This window comes from Eschscholzia californica, unplaced genomic scaffold (assembly GCF_041429995.1).
Source record: "Eschscholzia californica isolate CP2 unplaced genomic scaffold, dmEscCali1.0.p SCAF_6, whole genome shotgun sequence".
NCBI lineage: Eukaryota > Viridiplantae > Streptophyta > Magnoliopsida > Ranunculales > Papaveraceae > Eschscholzia > Eschscholzia californica.
In genome coordinates, this window is record NW_028238483.1 from 18,327,546 (window position 1) to 18,345,870 (window position 18,325).

At 34.5% G+C, this 18,325-nt stretch overlaps 1 protein-coding gene across 4 annotated transcripts; it reads right to left on the reverse strand.

The window, feature by feature from the left end:
- Positions 1-10,269: 10,269 nt before the first annotated feature.
- Positions 10,270-17,813, reverse strand: LOC147532156 (uncharacterized). Of its 4 annotated transcripts, none has more exons than XM_086649636.1 (16): positions 17,357-17,813; positions 17,098-17,235; positions 16,068-16,129; positions 14,886-14,973; positions 14,725-14,786; positions 14,545-14,641; positions 13,890-14,363; positions 13,137-13,523; positions 12,495-12,644; positions 12,250-12,399; positions 12,071-12,184; positions 11,906-11,989; positions 11,204-11,372; positions 11,080-11,125; positions 10,728-10,875; positions 10,270-10,609 (listed from the first exon to the last, which is right to left on the reverse strand). In XM_086649636.1, the coding sequence occupies exons 2-15, from the start codon at positions 17,194-17,196 to the stop codon at positions 10,737-10,739; spliced, it is 2,121 nt and encodes a 706-aa protein (XP_086505762.1). In that variant the 5' UTR covers positions 17,197-17,235; positions 17,357-17,813; the 3' UTR covers positions 10,270-10,609; positions 10,728-10,736. The 4 variants fall into 4 exon arrangements, with proteins under 4 accessions (XP_086505762.1, XP_086505764.1, XP_086505763.1 ...); XM_086649638.1 differs by having other exon boundaries at positions 17,098-17,216; positions 17,352-17,715; XM_086649637.1 differs by having other exon boundaries at positions 17,352-17,642.
- Between the last annotated feature and the right edge of the window lie 512 nt (positions 17,814-18,325).

Sequence of the window (18,325 nt, forward strand, 5' to 3'; positions counted from 1 at the left end):
TTCTGTTTGGCAATTGCCAACTTCATAAACTAATAGATTAGAGTCTGGCTATGACCTTCACATGAGAGTGTGACACTCTATATGTTAAGTTTTAGGGTAAACACTAATATCCTTAGTTTTGTTATAGTTTTACTTTTGAAATCATCAAAAGATTATCACACTGTTCTTATAGTAGTTACACACACAAAGTAGACTCTCAATATTAGCCTTTTTAGCTTCACTGACTGCTAGACAATTTACACTTCTAGCAACACAAGTAAGCTTTACATTAACAAAAAAAAAAATTTTAACTCCAAAATTTGTACTATGGTTGCCTTGGTAGTCTAGTGGCATGAATTGGATGATGTGGTTTGAGCCTGAATCACCATTTCTTGAATCTCCTTCTATCGCAAAGTATAAAATCTGGAACTTCATGGGCCATTGGAGTGCTAGCAGAATTGCTCGACACTCCCCTTCCGTTGTTGACATTCACAAAGTGAAAACTTGGTAATGCATAATTATACCAACTGCAACAGGTAAATGAAGAGCATGCTAGAGAGACATCTGAATTGATCTTCTTGGAGAGTGAAGGAGGTGGAGGATTCCAAGTGAAATGAGAGAAGGGAATTGAGCTAGGACATACGGTCTGTTTATGGTTTTTAACCTTTCTTTCGTCTCCAATACAAATCTTTAAAGTTATTTTGCTTTTAGTATGATAATTTTTCTAAAGAAATATATACAGTACTTGTTTTGAAGATACATACAAACTTGATTTATGTTGATTTATATTTTAAAAATAATGAATTGGACAATTAGAGATAGACACTCTAAAAATAGTAAGATACCAGTATTTTAACTATCGTCAAATCATTTTAGAGACTCAAATTGAATTTTGCGCTGGATAAAGATCTAAGGAAAAACTCAAAAATTTATGTGCGGCATTGATACATCTAAGATGTAGTAAACACAATAACCGCTTAATTCAAACATTTACAAAAACGGGTCTATAGTCCAACTAAACTATGACCTAAAGCCCGGCAACATTTATTATACATTTATAACCAAAGTTCAATAAATCATGAAATCCATCCCCTCTTGATATCGAAGCTGACTTCCAAGATTTGGAGTTTATTTCAACATTATCTACCACTTGATTTATCAAATGTTGATGCAAGTTTGTAAGACTAAGTTTTGTGTTAAACATGTTATTTTTGCCCCTAGTATGTTCATTGTCGTCGACCAAGTTTTTTTTTTTTTTATGAGATGACCAAGTTTCGTTCGAATATCGGAAGTTGGTCGTTGGCACGTCGCAACATCTTCCTGCGCAAATCCTTGGGCAAAACTTGGTATCTTTTTTTTTTAAGGAGGCAAAACTTGGTATCAATCCCTAACTTGTTTTTCCCCTACTTTGACTCTTACGCTTTTCTTCTATCATCCACAATACCACATTTTTCTTCAAGGTTCTGAATTTAGGGTTCACAATATGTATAATTCGCTTTCAGTTCAACGAAATTGAGCAGTTTATTGAGTTTTTCACTGGTTGATCAGTTGATTAATTACCATTTTCCAAATTGAACTCAGTAATTTCAATCGTTATACGGCTGGTAGGAATAAAAATGTGAATTGCCTGTTATTTTACTTTGCCCTAGTCAATAAACCCTTGACCAAGTCAACCATGCATAATTTTACTAGGACTTATTTCAGTTTCATATCATCCTCATGTATCCATCTGATGTTAATTGGAATGCCTAATTTAATTAAACTTAGCATTACCTATTAACCCAATCGATTGACTTGCCCTATGTCATCAGTATATGCTCGATGGCCATTTGTTGTAGCCTTGTTGGTACAGTGAAGAACATCTGGATTAGTGGTCTAATTTCTTTTTTTCTTTATTTTGGTAATGAAATTTCAAATAAAATCATAGATGTTTTCTACTACTATTTTTGAACACTGATCAGAGTTTTTCTTCTATTTGTTGTAGTACCGATCGACTCAAAGTCAATGGTGCAAAAACTAGGAGCTCTGACTTATGTACAACACGAGTGCAAAATTTGAGGTTTGTGATTATTTATTTCAGTTTGTCACTTAAAGACGGTAACGTTGTGGGTTAGTTCTGATGCCGTTCTCGTAGAATATACAATCTTTTACATTGCTCATGAGTCATATTCTATTTTAGAAATAAACACACGGAGGTACTCTATTTAGTCTTTTTAGATAGTCTAAGTCGCTTACTCTTTACGCATAAGATGTTCTTTTTTGATATCTTGTGATGAACTTTTAACTTAGGGATGACATTGTGAATACTGGACTAGGGTTGGCTGTGTTTGCTGAGTGGTATAATGTTGGCACAATGGTGAAAATGAGATTCTTTGGCGATAATACTCCCAGCTGGTGGACACCGATTACTGGAGGTTCAAATGTTCCTGCACTAAATGATCTTCTGGCTCCATATATATGGAATTGCGTTTGGGGACAAAAGAATAAATGGTGATTATTCTATAAATGAGGAGCAAAGTTGTTATGTATCTAGAACAGACATAGTGAGGTTTCCAGGTGGTGGGTATTTGCATAGCTTTCCTTTCCTTGATAGCTCAGAGAGTGGTGCTTCTTCTGGTTTGATGAAGGTGAGTATAAAACTTTCTCCAGTTAATCTGTAGGGGTAATGCATAGTAGATGTGGAATGTGTACTAGTCAACATGCATTACCTTAATAGGAATCTAGGGTTACTAGTGTGCTTGTTTAAATTATTTTACGTAGGCAAAGAATTTACGCAGTCATTGCTCGCTTTGCACCCTACGAGTAAAAGATGGAAATAGAACTTAAGTGGCTGTCTGTACGTTTTGCGGCCAGTGAAGCTCCATAATCTCTCTATCTGTGTTATGTGGCAACTCATTTCTCGATATCTTTTAGTAACACATTAGGATGACAGTATTCTTGGTAAGGATCGATCTTAGACCCCTGAATGGAATTTGCATACCGAAGTACTGAATTTCTGTATTCCTAACTTCATCTCACTGGATAACATATGGTGTCATATTGTCAAAATAGGTTCTTCAACAACAGGTATTAGTACTACTAGTTAGTTACTTAAAGTATTGTTAGAAAATGTATAAGAACAATCTCATGGTCATCTATCAAGTAAAGAAATAATAGAATTTGAAAAGTAAATGTCATATAAGTCAAAGATGCCTTAATATAATTGGAATGAAAAACGATCAAGAACAAATCAGTTTACTACATAAATTTGGAACTAGGATTAATTGGAATGAAAAAGTCAAGAATAAACCTTAATTTTAATTTTTCCCCTAATTTGTTATGAAGGTGTTATATGAATTCTTTGTAGTTGGTAATGTTACGGATATACTTTTTTTGTAGTTTTAGTCGATCCAGGTGGTGTTTCCATCTAATTACATACCATCGATTGATGAAGAAGAGATTTTTCAGATTTTAAGAAGAAGAAACTTCAGTTGTTTTTTTTTCTCGATTAGCAAATCGAGTTTGCAAAATCTACAGACTAAGATCACATTCTACAAAGCATGCAAATCAAATTTGCAATTTACATTTTGTAAACTCAGTTTACGGTATACATTTTACAACTCCAGTTTGCGGTGTATATTTTGCAACCCTAATTTACATATTACATCTTGCAAAACCAGTTTGCATAAAAACAGGAAAAAAAATCGTTTTTTTAGTTATTTAAAAAAAAAATAGTATTGAAATTGGATCTTGTTAGAAAGCTAATGCAATATCCTTTCCAAATATTTAAATTTCATAGAAGTCCGATATCTCAAGAAAAAGGTATATAGATTTAAAATTTAAAGAAAAAAAAATTAGTTACACAAAATGACGAAGGCCTACTTTAATCTTTGTATGTTTTTTCGACCTGAATAATAATTATGAAATGTTTTATGTTGTTGTACTCATTTTCAATATTATTTTGACCTTTTTAGTTATTGTCCCATGTTTTTCTGGACTTCTTTTTCACAATATTGGTATCTCCGGTGGAGAGCCATAATGTTGCCATTCATATATGTATATATATATATATATATATATATATATATATATGTATATATATATATACATATATATATACATATATGTATATATATGTATATATAATTATGTATACATATATATAGGTAGATTTTCTTTCTATAAGATAGAAGATATCAGAACGAACCATGTTGATCTTCAACTCCTTGACCCCTTCAATTTTCGATGCCCAAACTCCGAATTGTGTATTTAGTTCTTTTCTTAGTCTTACCTATTAGTGTTTCTTGTTACGTAGTTCCCAAACATGGCATCCTTGCAAAGAGCACTGCTAGATATTGCAGCTCCACCAAACATACCGCCAACTTCAAGTCTTGGTAACCCTTCTCTACACTGGATGGCTCCTCAAGATCCATCTTATGGATCTGCAGTGCCACCAGCATCCTATGCATCCACCTTACCACCAAGTAAGTCTTTGACTCTTTTCGTCAAGATCCATCTTATGGATCTGCAGTGCCACCTATGCATCCTATACATACAATATATATATATATAAATTTTACATACAATATATATATATATATAAAAATTTTATATACTATATATATATAAATTTATATACAATATATATATACATATGTATATATATATATATATATATATATATATATATATATATAAATTTATATATATATATATATATAAATTTTACATACTGTCTAAAAGTGATTTTGTTTGGTTCAAGCAAGTTTGGTCTGGTCAATTTGGTCAACCGTTACTCATCGTTTATAAATCAAATACAAAACCAATTTAATGAAAGTCTGAATGCAATTTCAAGTAAGATTTCAAGGTGCTCGTTTTTGTCTGACTCGTCTAAACCATTGTTTTTTGTTCATTTTGGTTTTTTGACTTAGAAGAGTGATGGTCATACTAAAGAACACTGGCTAAATCTATTGATTGAATTAGTCTTAGAGATATTTTCTAATATGAAATGTTTTAAAACATAAGAGGTGTTCAATTTTGAAGCAAACTAATAACATGTTATTTAATTTTGCGAATCTAGTCATTTTGTCTGGTTATAATTTAGATTTGATGACCTATTTCATATGCATTAACTAGAGTGTCCTTAGAGCCTAAAACGTTTGCAATTGCACATAAAATCTTTATAAAATTTTGTCACATGAAAGTACTGCATTCGAAAATAGTTCGTTCCGTTTACAGGCCTACATGAAATGAAAATCTAAATGCAGGAGGTTCAAAGTTTTCTATTTATGAACTTCCTAATAACTTTTATGATGTTCATTGAATTTCCAACATAAATAAACATGTAATTTCGAAGGTTAAAATAGGAAGTTAGGGTTGCTTTCTACTCAAGAAATGAATTCTTATTGGTTGAAAAATCAAGTAGGAAAGAGTTTAGGGGTAAAGTGGTAATTTCGGCTTGAAACTAGAATAGAGGGAACACATGACTCCTGCCCGTTAGTGTGTTAATTTTGGAAGATAGGGTGCAGCAGGTTGTAGTATAATAAGGTGGGTTGGTAACAAGAACCGACGGATTAAGAAGAGAGGACTTAGATGGCCAAGATTAAAACATTTGGTGTGGGACTACGAGTTCTATGTTGCAACGGCTAGATCATTCACTTGAGGGCCCATTTAAATGCTTAGCAGGAACACGGAACTTAGATACCAAAGCATTCCGGTTGCGCCACGTCATCAAATATTATCCCACTAGTCAGAGCCGTGCCCTATAGCGTCCCAATAGTCAACTACTCCGTGAGTGAGAATTTCACGTCCTTCTATTGCAAAGTATAAAATCTGGAACTTCATGGGCCATCGGAGTGCTAGCAGAATTGCTCGACACTCCCCTTGCACTGTTGACATTCACAAAATGAAAACTTGGTAATGTATAATTATACCAACTGCAACAAGTAAATGAAGAGCATGCTAGAGAGACATCTGTATTGATCTTCTTGGAGAGTGAAGGAGGTGGAGGATTCCAAGTGAAATGAGAGAAGGGAATTGAGCTAGGACATACAGTCTTTTTATGGTTTTAACCTTTCTTTCGTTTCCGATACAAATCTGTAAAGTTATTTTGCTTTTAGTAAGATAATTTTTCTAAAGAAATATATACAGTACTTGTTTTGAAGATACATACAAACTTGATTTATGTTGATTTATATTTTAAAAATAATGAATTGGACAATTAGAGATAGACACTCTAAAAATAGTAAGATACCAGTATTTTAACTATCTTCAAATCATTTTAGAGACTCAAATTGAATTTTGCGCTGGATAAAGATCTAAGGAAAAACTCAAAAATTTATGTGCGGCATTGATACATCTAAGATGTAGTAAACACAATAACCGCTTAATTCAAACATTTACAAAAACGGGTCTATAGTCCAACTAAACTATGACCTAAAGCCCGGCAACATTTATTATACATTTATAACCAAAGTTCAATAAATCATGAAATCCATCCCCTCTTGATATCGAAGCTGACTTCCAAGATTTTGGAGTTTATTTCAACATTATCTACCACTTGATTTATCAAATGTTGATGCAAGTTTGTAAGACTGAGTTTTGTGTTAAACATGTTATTTTTGCCCCTAGTATGTTCATTGTCGTCGACCAAGTTTTTTTTTTTTTTATGAGATGACCAAGTTTCGTTCGAATATCGGAAGTTGGTCGTTGGCACGTCGCAACATCTTCCTGCGCAAATCCTTGGGCAAAACTTGGTATCTTCTTTTTTTTAAGGAGGCAAAACTTGGTATCAATCCCTAACTTGTTCTTCCCCTACTTTGACTCTTACGCTTTTCTTCTATCTGCCACAATACCACATTTTTCTTCAAGGTTCTGAATTTAGGGTTCACAATATGTATAATTCGCTTTCAGTTCAACGAAATTGAGCAGTTTATTGAGTTTTTCACTGGTTGATCAGTTGATTAATTACCATTTTCCAAATTGAACTCAGTAATTTCAATCGTTATACGGCTGGTAGGAATAAAAATGTGAATTGCCTGTTATTTTACTTTGCCCTAGTCAATAAGCCCTAGTCAATAAACCCTTGACCAAGTCAACCATGCATAATCTTACTAGGGCTTATTTCAGTTTCATATCATCCTCATGTATCCATCTGATGTTAATGCCTAATTGAATTAAACTTAGCATTACCCATGAACCCAATCGATTGACTTGCCCTATGTCATCAGTTATATGCTCGATGGCCATTTGTTGTAGCCTTGTTGGTACAGTGAAGAACATCTGGATTAGTGGTCTAATTTCTTTTTTTCTTTATTTTGGTAATGAAATTTCAAATAAAATCATAGATGTTTTCTACTACTATTTTTGAACACTGATCAGAGTTTTTTCTTCTATTTGTTGTCACATCATATTAAGATTCTAGTTGAGTGTTGCATTGGAGAGTGGTTTTTGTCAAAAACTCAAGTAGTCCTATGTGTCAAATTGAATTTTGTTAGTTGAGTGTTGCATTGGAGATGCTCTTAGGGTTGCTTTCTACTCAAGAAATGAACTCTTATTGGTTGAAAAATCAAGTAGGAAAGAGTTTAGGGGTAAAGTGGTAATTTCGTGGGGCTTAAAAGTAGAAATGGGGGACCACATGACTACTGCCCGTTAGTGTTTTAGTTCTGGAAGATAGGGTGCAGCAGGTTGTAGTATAATAAGGTGGGTTTTGTAACAAGAGCCGACGGATTAAGAAGAAAGGACTTAGATGGCCAAGATTAAAACGTTTGGTGTGGGACTACGAGTTCTATGTTGCAACGGCTACACTAGATCATTCACTTGAGGGCCCATTTAAATGCTTAGCAGGAACACGGAACTTAGAAACCAAAGCACTCCGGTTGTGCCACGTCATCAAATATTATCCCACTAGCCAGAACCGTGCCCGATAGCGTCCCAATAGTCAACTTTGTTTGACTTAACCTTTGATTTTGCATAATTCTCTCTTCCAGACTCCGAGTTGACTTCCGTTTTCTCCTACGGGCTCGTCTTGAACTCTACTTTTAACCCTTGACCAAGTCAACCATGCATAATCTTACTAGGGCTTATTTGAGTTTCATATCATCCTCATGTTCATGTATCCATCTGATGTTAATTAGAATGCCTAATTGAATTAAACTTAGCATTACCCATTAACCCAATCGATTGACTTGCCCTATGTCATCAGTTATATGCTCGATGGCCATTTGTTGTAGCCTTGTTGGTACAGTGAAGAACATCTGGATTAGTGGTCTAATTTTTTTTTTCTTTATTTTGGTAATGAAATTTCAAATGAAATCAAAGATGTTTTCTACTACTATTTTTGAACACTGATCAGAGTTTTTCTTCTATTTGTTGTAGTACCAATCGACTCAAAGTCAATGGTGCAAAAACTAGGAGTTTTTCTTCTATTTGGTCACTTAAAGACGGTAACGTTGTGGGTTAGTTCTGATGCCGTTCTCGTAGAATATACAATCTTTTACATTGCTCATGAGTCATATTCTATTTTAGAAATAAACACACGGGGGTACTCTCTTTAGTCTTTTTAGATAGTCTAAGTCGCTCACTCTTTACGCATAAGATGTTCTTTTTTGATTTATATCTTGTGATGAACTTGTACATGATCTTGTAAGAGTTAGGACAATAAAGTATCACTCTAGGTTAGTATTTTGTGTTTAAAATAATTGGATGCAACTCCAATCCGTGGCGGATCTACGATATACATTCAGGAGGGGCTAAACTCTAAGACTAATTCTTAGTAAAATTTGTGCGTAAAATAATTGAAACTGTAAATGAACGACTTTGCATAAATTCATGTTTTATATATTTATCGTTGATATCTACGAGTATCCACATCTTGTCAACAAAGCGATGTATGAACTTTGTTATGAATGGTGATGACAGGAAACAGAAATACCCATGAATTTGACCAAGAGAGATAGATTGGAGAGAATTTTCGTCGAAAAAATAAACCAACAAATATCTACCCTTATTTTCAAATTGCTTAGCCTTCAGATTAAAATATTAACATCAACCTCCTCTCTCTTAGTTAATAATGAACTATTCGACTGATCTAAATCATGAAGGACTCCGAATGAGTAATTGGAACCGTCTTTAAAAATTAACTATTAGATCTGCACACATAATTCAAACATCAAGAGTATAAAACTTTTTCCAGTTAATCTGTTGGGGTGGCGCATGGTAGATGTGGAATGTGAACCAGTCAACATGCATTAGTTTAATAGGAATCTAGGGTTACTAATGTGCTTGTCTAAATTATTTTACCTAGGCAAAGAATTTACGTAGTCATTGCTCGCTTTGCACCCTACAAGTAAAAGATGGAAATAGAACTTAAGTGGCTGTCTGTACATTTTGCGGCCAGTGAAGCTCCATGATCTCGCTTTCTGTGTTATGTGGCAACTCATTTCTCGATATCTTTTAGTAACACATTAGGATGATAGTGTTCTTGGTAAGGATCGATCTTAGACCCCTGAATGGAATTTGCATACCCAAGTACTGAATTTCTGTATTCCTAACTTCATCTCACTGGATAAACCAACTGCTTGACATATGGTGTCAAATTGTCAAAATAGGTTCTTTAACAACAGGTATTAGTACTACTAGTTAGTTACTTAAAGTATTGTTAGAAAATGTATAAGAACAATCTCATGTCATCTATCAAGTAAAGAAATAATAGAATTTGAAAAGTAAATGTCATATAAGTCAAAGATGCCTTAATATAATTGGAATGAAAAACGATGAAGAACAAATCAGTTTACTACATAAATTTGGAACTAGGATAAATTGGAATGAAAAAGTCAAGAATAAACCCTAATTTTAATTTTTTTCCCCTAATTTGTTATGAAGGTGTTATATGAATTCTTTGTAGTTGGTAATGTTATGGATTTACTTTTTTTTTGTAGTTTTAATCGATCCAGGTGGTGTTTCCATCTAATTACATACCATTGATTGATGAAGAAGAGATTTTTCAGATTTTAAGAAGAAACTTCAATTGTTTTTTTTCTCGAAGAGCAAATCGAGTTTGCAAAATCTGCAGACTAAGATTACATTCTACAAAGCATGCAAATCAAATTTGCAATTTACATTTTGTAAACTCAGTTTACGGTATACATTTTGCAACTCCAGTTTGCGGTTTATATTTTGCAACCCTAATTTACATATTACATCTTGCAAAACCAGTTTGCACAAAAACAGGAAAAAAAAAATCATTTTTTTAGTTATTTAAAAAAAAAATAGTATTGAAAGTGGATCTTGTTAGAAAGCTAATGAAATATCTTTTCCAAATATTTAAATTTCATAGAAGTCCCATATCTCAAGAAAAAGGTATATAGATTTAAAATTTAAAGAAAAAAAATAAAAGAATTAGTTACACAAAATGACAAAGGCCTACTTTAATCTTTGTATGATAATTATGGAATGTTTTATGCTTTTGTACTCATTTTCACTATTATTTTGACCTTTTTAGTTATTGTCCCATGTTTTTCTGGACTTCTTTTTCACAATATTGGTATCTCCGATGGAGAGCCATAATGTTGTCATTCAACTAACGTGAGCTTCACACATCTTTAGACTTTGTTTCCGCTTGTTTTCTTAACAGATCCGGGTCTTGGTGAAGCTTCAACAGAAAAAAAAAAACAAAAAAAAAACTCTAATTTTGATCAAGAAATTAAAAGTTTCAACTTTCAACAACAAGATGCTGACCATAAATATAGAGATGGTTCAGTGTTTTGTACCTATATCAGCTATCCAAAAGGGTTTCCTCCAAGAGAAGTAAAATAGTTTTGATTGTCAGGTTTTGAATATATTCCAGTCATCTGCTGACCTTTATTTGAGGTGCCAAATATCCCTTCATTGGCGCTAGAGTATCCGATACCTTGATATCTGTGATAATCGAAATGTGATTAGGTATACTTAAAACAAATAATCTTCGAAGCAGATTCTAAGAAGCAACTTGATGAGTGCTTTTTAAAGCTATTAGATGCAAAAGTTGGTAAAGAAGAGCTAAATTTACAGTTGAAAAAATCAAAATTAGTACCACACTGAGCCCATATTAAGCGCAAATCTGACACATAAACAAAGACATACCCCAAAGTTGACATGTTGTTCGGAATTTGTTGAACCATGTATGGACCTGATAATTTTAGATGATCCTTAGAAACTTAAAGTAAGTTGTAGATCAAAGGAACGAAAAGAATTAAAGGAGACTTACTTGGTGGTAAGGTGGATGCATAGGATGCTGGTGGCACTGCAGATCCATAAGATGGATCTTGAGGAGCCATCCAGTGTAGAGAAGGGTTACCAAGACTTGAAGTTCGCGGTATGCTTGGTGGAGCTGCAATATCTGGCAGTGCTCTTTGCAAGGATGCCATGTTTGGGAACTACGTAACAAGAAACACAAATAGGTAAGACTAAGAAAAGAACTAAATACACAATTAGGAGTTTGGGCATCGCAAATTGAAGGGGTGAAGGAGTTGAAGATCAACATGGTTCCTTATGATATCTTCTATCTTATAGAAAGAAAATCTACCTATTCCGAAACAATATTGTTCTAGAGAAACACTTCGACCATTGATTTATTTCTAGTGTTTTTTTAGTCATTGTAAGTTTTCACTTTGAGTAACTCCTTACGGTTTTACATTATTTACGGTTAGGCTATGCGGTTGGTTCTCTCTCCTAAACTTTACGGTTAGGCTATGCGGTTGGTTCTCTCTCCTAAACTTTACGCTATGCAGTCCTCTCTCCCGAACTATATAGAGAATAACCTGGGAATATTTCTAGCCGGTATCTGCTTATAACAAAAGGAGAAAGAGGCTTCAAGCTTCACTTAGAAACATTATATAATTGATCGTGAAATATTGAGTAACTTTAAGAAAATAACATTCATTTAAATGAAGATAAAGAATCTGTATACCGGTTGTGCCTGAACTGAAGTCGGTTCACTTTCTATGTCAAATGGGTTCACAGATTTTGAAGGACGAGGAGAGCCTGCACATGGCTGTCACAAAGAAATATAAGTTAAGAGAATGTAATACCGTGTAGCTAACAGAAGGGTAATCAACTTAGGAAGTTTATATACCACAAAAGTAGGATGTGGCATTCCATTTCCATATGACATGTCACATGCAGGAATAGCTTGCCAACCAATAAATGGTGGTACAGGAACTGACGAATAAGGTGCAGTAAAAAGGTCCTGCAAGGGATAAACCATGACAAACTTTTGTTCGAATGAATGGGAGTTCAAATAGAAAAACATACCGCTGGAAGTTCTCTTCTTTCGTTAGATTTGGTTTCCAAAGAAGCAGGGCTCAGTGCACCTTCAGTGCTTGTCACTCGGACTGGCGCTGGAGCCGGCGGAGATGGTTGTCTAATTTGAGCAGTGAAAAGTCCTTGAGATGAATCATGTACCTACAGAAATAATAGAAAAGACAAGAATGCAAATTACTAAATGCAAACAACGGAAAAAAGATGGAACTTGGAAGCAACCATAGAAAATGTCTTGCCTGATTGTTTGGAGTCCCACCAACTGATGGAATGGGTATGGGACTGGGAGTAGCACTAAACAAAAAACTATGTTGGTTTGGCAGCAAGACATCTTGAGATGGTTGCCCAATTGTAGATTGGGTATTTTGCCCAGGTGGAATATTTGAAGCCTGCTTATTATGCATAGCAACAACAAAACAGAGAACAAATAATGACATGCCGTGACAAATCCAGGATTTACTTACAGAAGAGACTAAACTAAAAGGAAGTAAGCTAAAAATTGTAACTTCTTTGGATAGGTAACTGTTTAGAAATGCCTCAAAATCGTAGAAGAAAAATAACTGGTCTAAGAAATAAATGGAGTAAGTGCCATTCTATAAGTTTTTCTTTATATGCCACACTGAACTCAAACCGCCAACCACAAGGATGGGGGTTCCGCTGAATCAATTTAATGAAAACAAGATGCTAATTTATCTACCAATGATGTCTAGTGAGTTCCTTTTTGAGAGGAGGCTCATATTAGTTTAAGGATATACTTGGTAGATATGGGATTACGAGGTCAAGCTTCAACAGGCTTAGCCCCAGCCCCCTATGCATATGCTCCTAAAGTCATGGTAATAATATCACGATATGATCAAACAAGCTAGAAAAAGTTTGATTACCTGATTGCTAGGAGTTCCACTATATGATGGATTAACATCTGAAAAGGCAGGCGACATTGATAAGTTGCCAACAGTTGCAGTTGTTGGAGCTGATAATTCGAACAGGGCATCTTCAATTGTGCTTGTTACTGAAAGATTCTGTGTGGGTGGTAGGTTGCTCTGAGTGCTCGAACCTGAAGCGCCCAAGTTATCACCACCAATTGAAGGACTTTTACTTGGCACTATAGAAGATTCACCAGGTGCATTTAAAGATTTTGCTGGTGATGCAACTGTTTCATCTGCAGGTTTAGGATCAATATCAAATTCGATCAAGCTCGCTAAATTCTCCGTTTTAACTTCAACTGAGTTCACGTTGTTGGACCCCGTGCTACTTGAAGATGCAGTCCTCTGCATTGAGAACTCTCTGATAGATAAGTATATACATCTTAAGAACTTGTAAGCTAACAGATGCATTTCTGAAACGATACCACATATGCCACAACATCCCGAGCATTGCTCAAAAATGTAATAGATGACAAAAATTCCTATTATTTATTATTCCCCAGACTTCAGAAGATAGGTGGTTTTGAAAGTGCACGATGAATTTTAAACCAGTACTTTTTGATAAAATATACTTCAAGTGAAGATATTGATAAAGTGATAGTTATTATGAAATTCTATATTCTTCTGAACAAAAACAGACCAAAATATGTAACGAAAGCTAGATTTACTCAATAGCACAAGGTTGACTTTGTTATCCAGTAGACAATTTACCTGTAAATGTGAAGATCCATGAGTATCCGTGTTTCCATTTTCTTTAGGACTTCCATTTTCTTTTGGAACATCCTCTAGTAAGATATCTCTAACAGAGCGTACTACAGCGTGACTCGACATATCGAGGCTCCTATGACGATGTGGAACTCTTTCCTTGGGCATGGATTCTCGTTCTCTACCAGGAAACCTGGACACTTCAAACCTCCTACCATTTCCAAAATCATCATCTCGATATCTGTCATCTACTACCTCAAACCGGACAGGTGTCCTCCGTGAAGCCTGGCGAAATTCTTGTTCGTACACTTGATTTCTTTTTTCATCATAGTTATGTTTGTATTTTCTCTCAAACTCATCTTGCCCGACAGAGCGAGATCGTTCAGAAAAACGACGTTCAAATGTGGACTCAGATGGAGGGAGGGTCCTAGATCCTCCCAAATGTGAATCTCTTTTCTCATATAAATCCTCCCTCTTACCCTATATGAGACAAAGAAGCAACATACATGAATGAAGAAAGATTTAGCAAGGAAATCTGAGTTAGTGCCATTAGGTACCATTTCAATGGGAAACACATATAAGAGTTCATAATCGTAAAAAAAACTTGATCTAACACAGTTAAATTATGTGAAAGTTACATATAAAGGAGACTTATGCATACCGTTTTCATCCTTGTAGGCTTGTCAATACTCCTCTCCCCGGTATATTTTCTAAACACATAAACGTGCTTAATAAAATCGCGAAGTTTCTGGGTATTACTGGAAGCAAATATCAGGTCAGTACAAAAGCGCCTTTTAAGACTTAAGAGCAGTAAACATCATGTCATAGATACAATAACAACCTGTTATCAGGTAGAGAATGCAAGCGTGGTTCCCACTCTTTAAAATAGATTTCCTTTGCACGCTGTAAGAGTGAACGAAAAATGAAGATATAGTCTAGAATAAAAACTAAATGCGATTCAAAAAGCTGTAAGCGAGCTAGCTATCGTATATAGATCGCTACCTCATTTCCGCCTCCTCGAAGAGCATTAACTTCCTCAGAAGTAAATTTAGCCATGGATATTGATTTAATACGGTGTGTGAACTCCCGACTGAATTTTTTAGATATACATTAGTTAGCAAACTGGTCCATGTACTAACTTATAATACGAAACTGCTCATACTTAATGTACAAGATTCAAAGGACAAGTAATCGACAATATAACATGAATGCAATGCCAACATATATCCAATATAATTCAAGAAATGAGACTAGAAAGCTTAATGATGTACAAGAATAAGTAAACCTCAACCAAGGTTTAAAATTTTGGTTTTCAGTTTAAATTTAACCCCCGCTGATTATATAGATTTCATCTAGTGAAGAAATAATTATGACTTACGTAATGGTGGAAGTATTGTGCAAATGGTAAATATTATCTCATTTTCTGGAGGGACGTGTACTTAAGAAGTAACAAGTCCTCCACAGAAAAGGAAACGCGTGTCTTGGTCAATTTCGCATTAGCCTCACATGAATGTCCACAAGCTAAGAAAAAGTGAAGTGTTTGTGTATTATGCAAACATAAGGGTTTTTGTTTTTCAGGGTAAGTATGGGCGGTGTTTGTAGTACGCAAAAGACCACATGAAAATTTCTGTTACCAAGTCTTTATTAGAGAGTGTATGTTACCGATGGTACACTAAGAAAAACAAATAGGTATAAACAATGAAGCGAAACAATAATTGATCAAAACAGTTTGCTCCAAAAGAAGAAAAAGAAGTAGATCAAACACTAATTTTACTTGATCTATAGGTGTACAAACTTAAAAAGACGAAGATTCTAATTTTAATTGTTTTGTTTGTAGTTGCTAAGGTTTTGGCTCCCTGGATGATGGATATACGTAGCTCAAATTTGCAATTTATATCCAAAAGTCCTAGTTAATCGTCATGTACTAGATATGGGAAATCTTAACTTTAGATGCCCGTTTGTGAATCATATTAGATGGATTATGCAGAAATTCATATGCTTTCACGACACCCACTAGTAAATAACAGTCATCCGCACATAATATCCTAATACTGGTTCCAACAAACATATCAAGAACCACATCAATGGATTACCAATTTCTATAGCATCACATACATTGAACATGTCCACATGCTAGTAAGCAGAAAGATCAGGAAAAAAAAACTAAAATGCATGGATACTTACTGCATACCGCTACAGGCTGTGCAAACAAATGTCCAGAAATTTGTGCACACATATTGCGGACCCTGATTTGCAAAAGGCAGAAAATAAAACAAATCCTAGTATTAAATAATGAACTGCTGACATTGATATGGGAACAGGGTACCTACTAAATAAGTAATTTTGCATACATCCATGAACAAACTCGTGAAATGGCATACTAACCAGCTTCTTAATCATGTTATCAATTTGAAACTGGGTGCATACGAGCAACAAGTTAATGGGTACACATATAAAAACAAAATATCTATGATGCTAGAGCCGTATCCAATATAAGGAGTAACAAAAGCACTATCTACTAAGGTACCAACATTAATCGAGGATATTGGAATAACTTATTTATGTTTTTAATCTTCTTCTTAAGGGCTATGGTATTGGCATCATTAAAGCATATATAATGCATAAATTCCTTATTTTCACTTGCTCTATCACGACGTTAAGCTTTCAACATATTATACTACATCACAAATTAATTCACCATGCAGTATTATCTTTCGTCCAGATCAACTAAAATAAAATAGTTTTTAGTACTTCAAGTATCAACATGGTATCAGAAAGTAGTATCTGGGAGAATAGGAAAGATCTCATTAAAAATGGCCAAAAGGAGAAAATAAGATACAAATAATGAGTGTGCAGATCTCTAGGCCGATGACCCTAACCAAAGAACTCCCTCGTCTTCATGGCTTCATATTAGATTAGAATCTTTAGTAGTATGTTAGAAATCTAACCAAAGCTTCTTGTGTTGGGCAAATGAGGATTTTTTTTTATGGGAGAATCTTTCGATTACAAATGTGAAGAATAATAGCAAATATACTTAAGATTGAATTTGACAAAAAGAACGTTAATTGTTTTACATAAAGTTCCAATTTTTTTACACACTAAAAAACAATCTCATTTCAAGAGAATTCTAGCCTTTCAATGCAATACAATTAGAAATCAAAGCCCTCGAAACTCAAATTAGGGCAAATTTATAGAAACAAGGGAAGATGCATACCAGACTATTGCAATTGATACATCTTCGATTCCCAGGAAGTTTGAGAAGACCACGAATTATCTTCTCATTTTTCTCGTCGTCGTTTATCCTCTTTGCCATTATCTTCTTGTCTACAAAGTCTTCAACATCATACTAAACCTAGATCAATTCAACACGAATTGCAGTTGAAATTCAAGCACTAATCGTGAAACTCAGCAAGAATTACTAATCAGGATGTGGTTCATACAAAATACAGAAGAGAGAGAGAGAGGTACCAGACCTGAATCAATGAAATTTGAGGAAAAAATTTCTTGAAGACCTAATTGAGATTGACGAAAGAGAGAAACGTCGAGGAAGACATGAACATACAAATGGAAAATTTCGAAGTTTTACGGTGAGATGGAAACCAGAAGAGATGGTCTCGTACAATATCTGTTGTAATTTGTCGATAGAGAGAGACTCCATTTTCTTTGTTGATGATAAGACGCAGAAAAATCGCCGGATTAGCAGGAGGACGACAGGTTTCCGCCGGTTTCCCCAAAACGATTTGAAACCCTTACCGATGTGGTGACTATATTTGGAGAAACCGGGAAAAAGAACCATTACTAACGGCTATGGGGCGGTAAACCTATTTGTTCCGCGGGAAACACCCAAGCGCGCTTTCAGGATTCAAGTAAATAGGTTATGTTTGTTGGGGTCTGAAATTCACGCAAGCCCAAATAACACTATAGTTTCCTTGTGAAAATTGTGATTTCTAGTTCATAAATCTCTAGTAGAAATGGTACCTTAACTAATTGTCGAAGTAGTCTCACATGAAAAATAGTATTTTAGTAACCAAGAAAAAAAATACTTATTTTCGACATTTGATTTTGAGTTGCGTGGCTACAAGTTCTTACTAGTATCAGGTCTAGGCATTCACATGCTAAGCCTAACGTTGACACATGTTTCACGTCACCAAAAAACAAAAGAAAAATCTGTTTTAGGCTCAAAAGGTACGTGATACTTAAAGGAACATGTGAGAATAATTCTATATGAAACAAAGTTACTCCAATAACAAAGAATCTAATATGTAGATCTTCTTTTACTTATTGTCAATTAATTATGAGATAGATAACCACAAACTTGTTACTAATATCTATTGTTGAGGTGATGTGCCGTTTAAAGATATATACTTCAATCATTTTATCTAGTGTATTTTTTCCTTTGGTACAAACAAACTTGTTGTTTCTTTTTATTTTTTTGACAAGGA

Bases quoted from the DNA above. Each gene is read 5' to 3' on its own strand.
- LOC147532156 (XM_086649636.1), bottom strand. From the start codon at position 17,196: ATGGCAAAGAGGATAAACGACGACGAGAAAAATGAGAAGATAATTCGT. The intron at 12,185-12,249 runs GTATGTTTTTCT...TATCCCTTGCAG, and splicing joins AAAGAAGAGAACTTCCAGCG to GACCTTTTTACTGCACCTTA. The intron at 11,126-11,203 runs GTAAGTCTCCTT...TAAAATTATCAG, and splicing joins TGCATCCACCTTACCACCAA to GTCCATACATGGTTCAACAA.